Here is a 9,529-nt window from a genome sequence, read left to right on the forward strand (position 1 = left end):
ATTTCCAAAAGAAGGCAGGAGTAGTGAACAATCTAGGACAACATAGCTGAACTGGAGAATTTTTCAAAATCAGCTATGGTGTTCTAGATTGTTCACTTCTCCGGCCTTCTCCAAACTCTTCACCCTTTTGTGAATAACCCTGTAAGTGTTCTTTAGTACTAAGCCATTGGTCATTGTCAACAGTGCTGAAAATTCCCAATGGGTTTTTATTAAAGGACACTTTGAATCTTTTGATTTTGTGATTTGAAGAGCCATTATGTTATCTTTACCACAAACTCAGTACTAAACCTGCTCGTTAAATCAATCAATTTCCAAATTATCTCTAATAAAACATTGAGAGCTGCTAACATTCAATTTAGTACCTTCTTATGGTAAACAGTTTAAAAACTATAGTCAACAGATAATTTCTAGGTCAATAGTTTATATTGGTCATTTGGGTTCTTAAAGTGGACCTGCCCTTGAGAACTACATTCACCCTCATCATCTTCCTTTCCCCCCAGACTCTTACATAATAGAATTTTGTTTTTCGCAAGTACCTTTTTTTGGGGGGGATACTTGCTCCCCCTTCCCTCATTCCTCCCCTAGGCAAGGATGACATCCCCTCAATCTGCCCCCCTCCCCGCCTGGAGCCTGGGATAACGGCACACATCCCTGGAGGCTAAAGAACCACTCTTCCTACAGTGTGGATCTCATGCATGCACAGTAAGGGGTTGGCTGTAAATTATCAGGAAGTCATATCCAGCTCCTGAACCCAAGATGACGGTGTGGATGAGCAGAGGCCCTCAGAAAAATCAGCTGTATGGAAGGTCTTCTCAAGTAAACACCACATTTGATTCTTTAATCTCAGCACTCTTCTTAGTAACGTTCTATGTCAACGAGGACAGAGGTCACACAGTTTTTGTACAGCTCTGAAACACTGTGGTACATTATTTGAAAGCATTATGTGTTTAATGTTAAGTTTACATGTTCTTTTTTTTGTTTAATTTTTTGTAACTATTATAAGACATTTGACTTATCAACAATACATGATTACCACCTATGACTTGCCTGCTATCTATCCTTGTCTATCTATCTGTCTATCTATCTATCTATCTATCTATCTATCTATCTATCTATTTATATATATTTAGTTTGCTCGGTACAGATTTTTAGCTTGTGATATCTTTTTTGACAGTAGCCTGTCTAATATCTCTAATATGTTACCATCAACACCAACAAGTAAATATTATAGCAGAGGCATTAGGTCATTACATTTTATGATTTAACATCTATATCCAATACACTTTTTTTCATCTTTCTAGAGTACTTTATTATAGTTGTTTTGATGTAAAAGGCACTAGGACCCTAGTTATAGCAATATGTACCTGTAGTGAAATAGGACACCTGTTGTACCATCAAAAGAAAAAAAAATGCAGTGAACTTTTAAATACATATCTAGCCATCTGTAAAAAAAATGTCTGCAGCACTTTCTGCTGTCATAAAAGTACAATAAATAATAACATAAAGAATGATATTATTGTGTACCGAAATTGTTTTCTGACAGTATAATATTTTGGGCTATCCAATTGCTGGTGAATAAAGGATTCCATATTTGTTTATTTTTGGCCCATCTGAAAAAGGATTTAGTATAGACAAGAACACCATAGTCTGTACTGACTGACAGAGAGTACATCACAATGTCTTTCTATAGAGTGATTAAAATTGGCCGGGAAGCTGGCTCAATGCTCCCTCGTCTCACTTGTGACGTGGGTGCATGGAACTGGCTTCCCAGCCAATCAGGAAGCCGGGCAGCGTGTAATGACTCGCTGCCTAGCTTCCTGACTGGTCGGGAAGCTGGCCAATTAGATAGCCAGACGGCGAGTCATTCCCCGCCCCCCCCTGCTTTCTGATTGGCCAGTAAGCCGGCTTCATGCTCCCTCGTCCCAATTAGAAAGCCGGGTGCTTGTAATGACATGTTGCCGGGCTTCCTGATTGGCTAGCTTCTTGATTCTGTGGGTGGTGGTGCATGGCCGTTCTTAGTTGGTGGAGCGTTCTTAGTTTCTACATTCATTCAATGCAGCTTTTACTAAGTGCAAGTTATGATTTTTTTGGTCACTTTATTGTATAAACTACCAAAAATGTCTATATCTATTAAGTCAGCTGACTGCACTGTTGAAGCATTATATTTATAGTTTAAAACTACTTGTGCTAATTCTTTGTATTCCATCCACTTCTGAAATGAGCTGTGCTTTTTAAGTTATGTTATATTTCAGTATATGAAAAATATGAAAATATAAAAATCGGCCATTAAAGTGATTTTCGCATCTCCTAATATAACAAAGTATATGTAGTCACTAAGCAACATGAGCATGAGGTATGTTGTTTAAAAGCTGAGAATTATGGTGGTCAAAGAGATATTGTTCTTGTTTATTTGCCTCAGAGGGACATGTTTCATGTTTTAGAAGATGTTATGGTTTGAATGTATTATCTTTGCATGGTATAATGAATGGTCTATATTTTAAAACTAAAGCCAACATGCACACAGGTAAAGTAGCAGTAGGTAGAAATGACTGCTTTACTGCTATCTACACATATTTGCTGGAATATAAGATAACTATTACTTTCAGAATATTTAACATTAATATAATAAATGCCTATAAAAAATTACGCCTAAAGTGTAGCAGAACTGTTTTTTAAAAAAATATATAAAGAATTTGATATCCACTAAATTGACTAGTGAAAATCCTAGAACACATAGGCTGATCAATAGACGCTGATACAGATAAAGATATAATGTTGACCATAGTTTTTGCATTCTTTTGTGAATTTTATTAAAACTAGCATGTCCGTTGGGCCATTTAACAATATACCTATGTCTTCCAGGAGGAATACATAGTCAATTCATTACTTTTATTAACTTTATTAATAGCATTAAAATATATAAACAAATATTAAACATTACCCTCATTAGTACCCCTTACATACTACACTCTGACAACATACATGTGAATGTATGCCATCAACCAACAAACATGACATTTTTTTTGTGTCTGTCTAATCACCCAAAAAGTCATCTAAATCCCAGAGATGATCCACTGAGCATGGCCACAGTCTAACATAATCCATGGGTGATCATGACCATGACCATGAGATCATGGGTGCACAATTAATAACATTTATGTATCTTAATCATAAACTTGAAGTTAGCCTCTTGAGTTGCAAACATTCATAATGTCCAATGTAGTATTTGTACAGCTCTCAGTCACTGTGGTTCATTTTTGGTGGTGGAACTCAGCTTATCGTCAACAGTAAGTACCATCATTCTGCATGTCTTCAATAATCATAGAATCATTATTTTCTTCTCACTAAACAAATGCTGTATATAAACAAAATGCAATCATTGTTTTAATCCTGCCAGATTTAAGAGAAACATAGTTAAAAGAAATAGATTTACATATTTCTCTTGAATAATGACCAAATTATTCTACATGCAATGTACTGACGTGTCTTTTGTAGGCCTTTTAACAGCATTAAAGTATGTTGAAATAGTAACTGTTCTATTTCATTGGGCATCAGTGGTCCACTGACTACAGGATTATAGACTATTCTAACAAAAACAATTGCAGAAACTCTATATGTAGTCTGCATTTTATAACTGCTCCAGTCTCAGAAATGTTCCTGTACAAAACTAGATGGTTAGAGGCAGAACTCTTTAAGTGTACAAAGTAAGATATATTTTCAGTTAATATGCTCATATTTTCATTATATCATATCACACTGTCACCCTCAGTGTTCGACCACAATTTTTTCCACAATGTAGTTATGATATGCATTTGTTTATATCATATACATAAAACATATTGCATAGGAGCCAAACCAGATTATTTGTATTTTTATTTTTTGAAAGACGTTTCCATTGCTGGAACACGAGACAACAATTATTTTAATTAATCAAAAACGTACGCTAAAAGACCAACAAAAAGGAACAAAGTTTGGATGTCTCAGTCATACCCTTTAATTTGCACTTTTGGGCTAGGAAAATTCACAGTGTACCATATTGTTTTGGTATGGCTCTCTATCACTGTGGAATATTTTTGGACATGGAACCCAACTCATTGTCAACAGTAAGTAATGAATATATTTCCACATATCATTAAAAAGTTGGAAAGTTAACTTTCCGATATGTCATGGCCATTGTTCTACCTCACTGGACATCAGCGAGTTACCGGGTTGATTTACTGCAGGAATAGCGACTGTACACTAGTACAGTAAATGTTTTCACTACAATGTGTATGTCCACTTTGCAAGGTGAATGTTAGTGAAAAAGATAAAGCTGTGCTCACTTTAAATACCCAGTCAGATGTGAGGTAAATACAAAATTGAATTTTTACTAGCATTGATTGGGTTTTCAAAGTGAACATAGCTCCCTTATTCACTAATATTCACTGTACAATATGAATAGCCACTTTTCTTTATTAAACCAACTGCACTGAATATAGGTTTATAAACTACGAGTACAATGAAAATTGGAGAATCTGTGGATAAACCCTGCAGCCCATATCTGCATCTGACTGCTCCAGTCCCAGCAATGTTTTTGTTGTCTCTGCGCAATACAGTTTTTGTGCAGCACTAAAACATTGTGGTGGATGTTCGGAGGTGGAACTCAGCTAATTGTACAGAGTAAGATTTATTTTTCACTAAATATTTTCATACTTTAATTATGTCTTATCACATTGTTATCCTCAGTGATCAACCAAAAATATATGTTTTAGGTATTTTTATATTTATATATATATATATACATATCAATTTATCCTATTATCCCAATTTATAGCATAGAATAAAGGGTCCTAATCTGCATACATTTGCCTGTGTTATAACATAAATGCTGTAAAATTAGAAAACGGTCATTGTTTTTATATTTGTGTGCATATGACATCTCAATTATTCATTTTTACTAACTACTTGCATTAAATCTTAATGTCCCTTATTCCACACTCATCATCTGTGTATAAGTGGCTCTATGAAGACATTAGTGACGCACCAAAATATGGATAGATAGATAGACAGACAGACAGATAGATAGTTATTTTTATTCTTCTGATAACACATATTTGGAGGGGGTTTAACTTTTTCCTGGTAGGGTGTGGATGGCCTATCTAGGACTCACATCTAGATTTTCCCTTCAGATATCACATTTATTTTTTGATCTGAGCACTTTAAAGTGATCCTGTTATGACAAATGTGTAGGTGCTGCCATTGCTGACTTTGAAAATCTTGTTTCTCTGGCTTTGATGCTTTGGCTTCAGTGTATTCATAAATCTCAGACCAGAAACATATATAGAGAAAAGGAATTCTGACACTCATTTACAGCATGCTTGTTCTAGATCTGTGATGCAAACGTATTGAAGCTACACAGCCAGGCAACTAGTGTTTTCAAAAGAGGACAAGCAATAGCAGCCCCATACCTTGCTCATAACAGAGTCACTATATTAATAATATATGTTTATCAAAGGGAATAACTTACAAAATAAAAATCTCCCAGCACACTCACCAGCTAGTCAGCAAAGACGCAGATAACTTGTTTAAAATGTGACCTTGTTATGTTCTTTTAAATTTTATATCTCATTTCTAACTTCAACTTTTGTCTTTATTCAACAGCCGGTGAAGTGAAGGCACCAGATGTGTTTCTCTTTGGTCCATCTAAAGAAGAGTTGGAGAAGGACACAGCCACCGTGGTCTGTACTGCTGGTGACTACAAGCCCCGGCCTGCAACAATGGAGTTTCTGGTGGATGGTCAAAACTGGACGAATGGAGTCTACACATCACTAGTCACCAAACAGGGGGACAACTCATACACAGGAAGCAGTTATCTCACCATGACCTCCTCTGATTATAGTAAACATAAGGAAGTCTCCTGCAAAGTGACACATCAAGGCAAAGAGTTTATCCAAACACTGAAGAGATCAGAGTGTTTCTAATATTCAGTCATGTCTCTGTGTATGCCCAAGTGATAGAGTCAGTTGTTTGTTATAAATGAATGCAATGTGAGGATAAATGGTTCTTCTCCTTAAACTGGATTGTGGCTCTTCTACACTTTTCTATCATCTTTATGCTTGCATTTAAAGTCCCTCAAATGTCCCACTTGCATAGTGAAATGCATGGATTATGTAATGTTTCATTTGTTTGCCCTCATGAAGCACCCAATAAATGACTATATACATGTTTATGAAATCTGTGGTATTTATTCATCTCTGTGCACACATGTATTTATAAGAGTACTGATTCTAAAGATCTGGTACACACACACACAAGGAATGGCCACTCACATAAAATAGATCAAGTTAAAGGTCTCTTAATTATAAAGCAGTGAATGTGACTTTTATAAAACATTCTTGATGATGAACTGATCACTGTCATTGACAACAAATGCAGCTGGAAGATTCTCCCACAGTGAATGTTTGCTGAATGTCAGCTTCACTGCTTTAAAAAATACATCTTAGGTTGAATTATATTATATGCAATATTGCCACAAGATACTATAAATATGTTTGATACTACAACAAATATTTATCTCTCTACATTAATCAAGCTACATCCTGCCAGCCATAGGAAAATTAAATATTACAAAACTTTATTTAAAGCTATGTGGAGGATAAAGCCAACACGCATATGGAGATATTTAATTTACCCAAATATTGTGTGTGTATCTGTATGACCTTCGCAAAGAATTTAGACTGAAAGCTCTTCTGGATGAAGGAATCTATTTAATCTGGAAAGTGTTGTGGAACTGTTTTTTTAACTAAATAACCAGCATTTAATATCCAGTAAACGGGCTAGAGAAAACCCTAAGAGGACACATAAGCACATACACATATTTAAAACCGCTCTGGGTTATACTTTACTCTGAAATAAATCATATAGAAATATGAAGCCAAATCTCTTCATTGTTCATTGTATATATCTCAATGAACATATTTAGTGTAGTCATATTATCACATTACAGAGGTGTTGTCCCAATGAGGAAACATGCTTACCATAGTATCAAGGCATGACATTACATAAATTATTAAAAGAAGAGGTCATCATTCACCGTTCTCCATGGCAGGAGCCATGAACCCCTCACCCCTCCACCAGAGTATTTAGCAGTGGTGTCCCTAGCCTTTTTGCTGCCTGAAGCTTCCCGAGGGCAGGGGGAGGTTGAGTGATGCTGGCCTCTGCAGGCTCTGCATTTCCCCGCCTGGTTCGTCATCATGCCCAGCTCCTGGCAACAAGTGATGTCACTGGTTGTCGGAGCTGGGTGGGGCGCCGGCCAGAGTGTCCCACCTTGCTAAGAGCTGAGCGGGGAGATGTATATGGCCCTTACACATCTCCCCGTCCAGCTCTTAGCAACCTGGGACGCTCTAGCTGAAAAGGGGGCTACAGGCACACTGAAAAGGTATTGCAGAGTGGCCATGACACTCTGCCTGCCATCCCCCATGTGACCCAAAGAGATGCCACCTGAGGCAACAGCCTCGGGCCCCCACATTAAAGGCCTTGGTAGTAAGGGAAAGTTCTTTTTGTGTAATGATAAATGGCACTGTCTCATGATACTGTGTCATGGATCGGGGCATCCCCATAATGAGGCAGCCTGAGGAGTGGGGGGGGGTCAGAAATTTGAGGATCTGACACTGCCAGAAATATTAATTTTCTGGAAGTTTGGAGGTTTTGTGATGATTTCTTTGCTTAGAAGTATCGAATTGCTCGAACAGACAGCATTTATGTAAGTACACTTAAAGTGAAAATAAACTCAGGAGCCAAATCATAAAAATGCATTCAAGTACCTTACCTATTATCAAAAATGTGGCTTTTTTGTGTATCACTCGGCTGTAGATCCCCAAATCATCTCTGAATTGGTGCTGACACTGTCTTTCCTTCTGGAGGGTGGCTACTTTTGTTCCCCATGGTCCCTGTGTGTGTTCCAAAGTAGCCGCCACTCCAAGCTCACTCCAATGATGGACTACAATCTCAAGTTTAGTTTGCATTGAGATTGCGGTCCATCACGGGAGTGAGCTTGGGACCATGGAACTAGGGACCATGGGGAACAAAAGTAGCCACCCTCCAGAAGGAAAAACAGTGTCAGCACAAATTCAGAGATGATTTGAGGATCTACAGCTGAGTGATGCACAAATAACCAACATGTTTTGTTAATAGTTAACATATTTAAATGCATTTTTAGATTTAACTCCTGATTTTAGTGTCACTTGTGTTCAATGGCAAGGTAGAATGTGCTGACAGGGAATTTTTAAGTTATGCAACTATTTACAGCATACATTGTCTAAATAAGTATCCACCATGGGGACTTATGTCACATACCCCCCAAAGTCATCTTCCAGCTAAATATTGGTGCTAGTTTTTCAGTATCTGGATCACTTATAACTAAAGTAGACTTTAAATGGTTGTTAACTTCTCCCCTGCTTATCGTTTTCCCCCCAGTTCCCTGACTGCAATTACTAGCAAATCCCAGCAGTATTTTTATTTTATTTTTAATTTAGTAATGCATTTTTTTAAATTAAAATTGCAAAACTAAAAAAACATTTTTTGTTGCATTTGGAAAAAGGTTTACCATGCTTTATGATAGAACTGTAATTGAATGTCATTAAAAACAAGACGCATTGTTGAATAAAATGTGCACTTTTTATCTACAGTAATATTTGCTTGTTTTAAAACTAACACTCATTAACCTCTTGCCGTCCGCCCGTAGTAGAAAAACGGACGGACGGCACAGATAAATATTTTTTTGCATTTTGTTACATTTAAAAAAATATAAAAAGACAATATTGCCAAGAGAAAGCATTGGATGTTTAAAAAAAAAAACACATATGTATTTCTTTGTAATCTTAAGTACTGACACAGTTATTGCCAAATCATTAGGCCCATAGTGGGAATGTAAAAATTGCTCTGGCCTATAAGGAGTATGCAGGTGCAGCTGCTGAACGTCCTTTGGGGACAGTGACTAATGTGAATCATCTATGTATTGTGTATAATATGCTATGAAAGTTGTTGTTTTGAATTTACATTAGGAACATTTAATATCCACAGTACTAGCTAGAATAACCCTAAGTGGCCACAAAAGAAACTGATATAGATGTATTAAATATCTTGTCTTACTTATGATGGTTAAGCACATCTAAAAGGTAAACTCCTTCTGTCTTTGCAGTATTGAGCACACCATTAGGCTTATTCCGTAAATGATGTAAAAAAGCATAGCCCAAGCGCAAAGTATAGTAACTCACAGCAATCAACCAGAATGCATTTCACTGACGTCAGACCAGAACAAGAGGTAGTATCTTGGGATGCATGCACTGCTCCCTGCAGTTACACAAACTGCTTCCTGCATTTCACCAGAGGTTTCTATGTATTCCTTGAGCAGTAGTGAGTTGATCTCCCACTTTGTGGTGCCCACATACTGTTATTCCAGGGCTGGCGTCAATCGGAAGAGCCAGCAACATAGGATCTGTGGAACCTCTGCTCTCAATGATCTTTATAGATTTCTGTAATGAGGTCATTC

General features: G+C 37.0%; 1 gene segment (V, D, J or C); it reads left to right on the forward strand.

Annotated features, from left to right (window-relative positions):
• Positions 1-9,529, forward strand: part of LOC108797099 — a 49,373-nt gene that overhangs the window by 24,309 nt on the left and 15,535 nt on the right. Inside the window, 1 exon segment of the V gene segment in view lies at positions 5,641-5,971. Within this exon segment, the coding sequence occupies positions 5,641-5,960 (320 nt within the window).

The sequence above is a fragment of the Nanorana parkeri genome, unplaced genomic scaffold, assembly GCF_000935625.1.
Source record: "Nanorana parkeri isolate BGI_ZX_2015 unplaced genomic scaffold, ASM93562v1 scaffold1225, whole genome shotgun sequence".
Taxonomy (NCBI): domain Eukaryota; kingdom Metazoa; phylum Chordata; class Amphibia; order Anura; family Dicroglossidae; genus Nanorana; species Nanorana parkeri.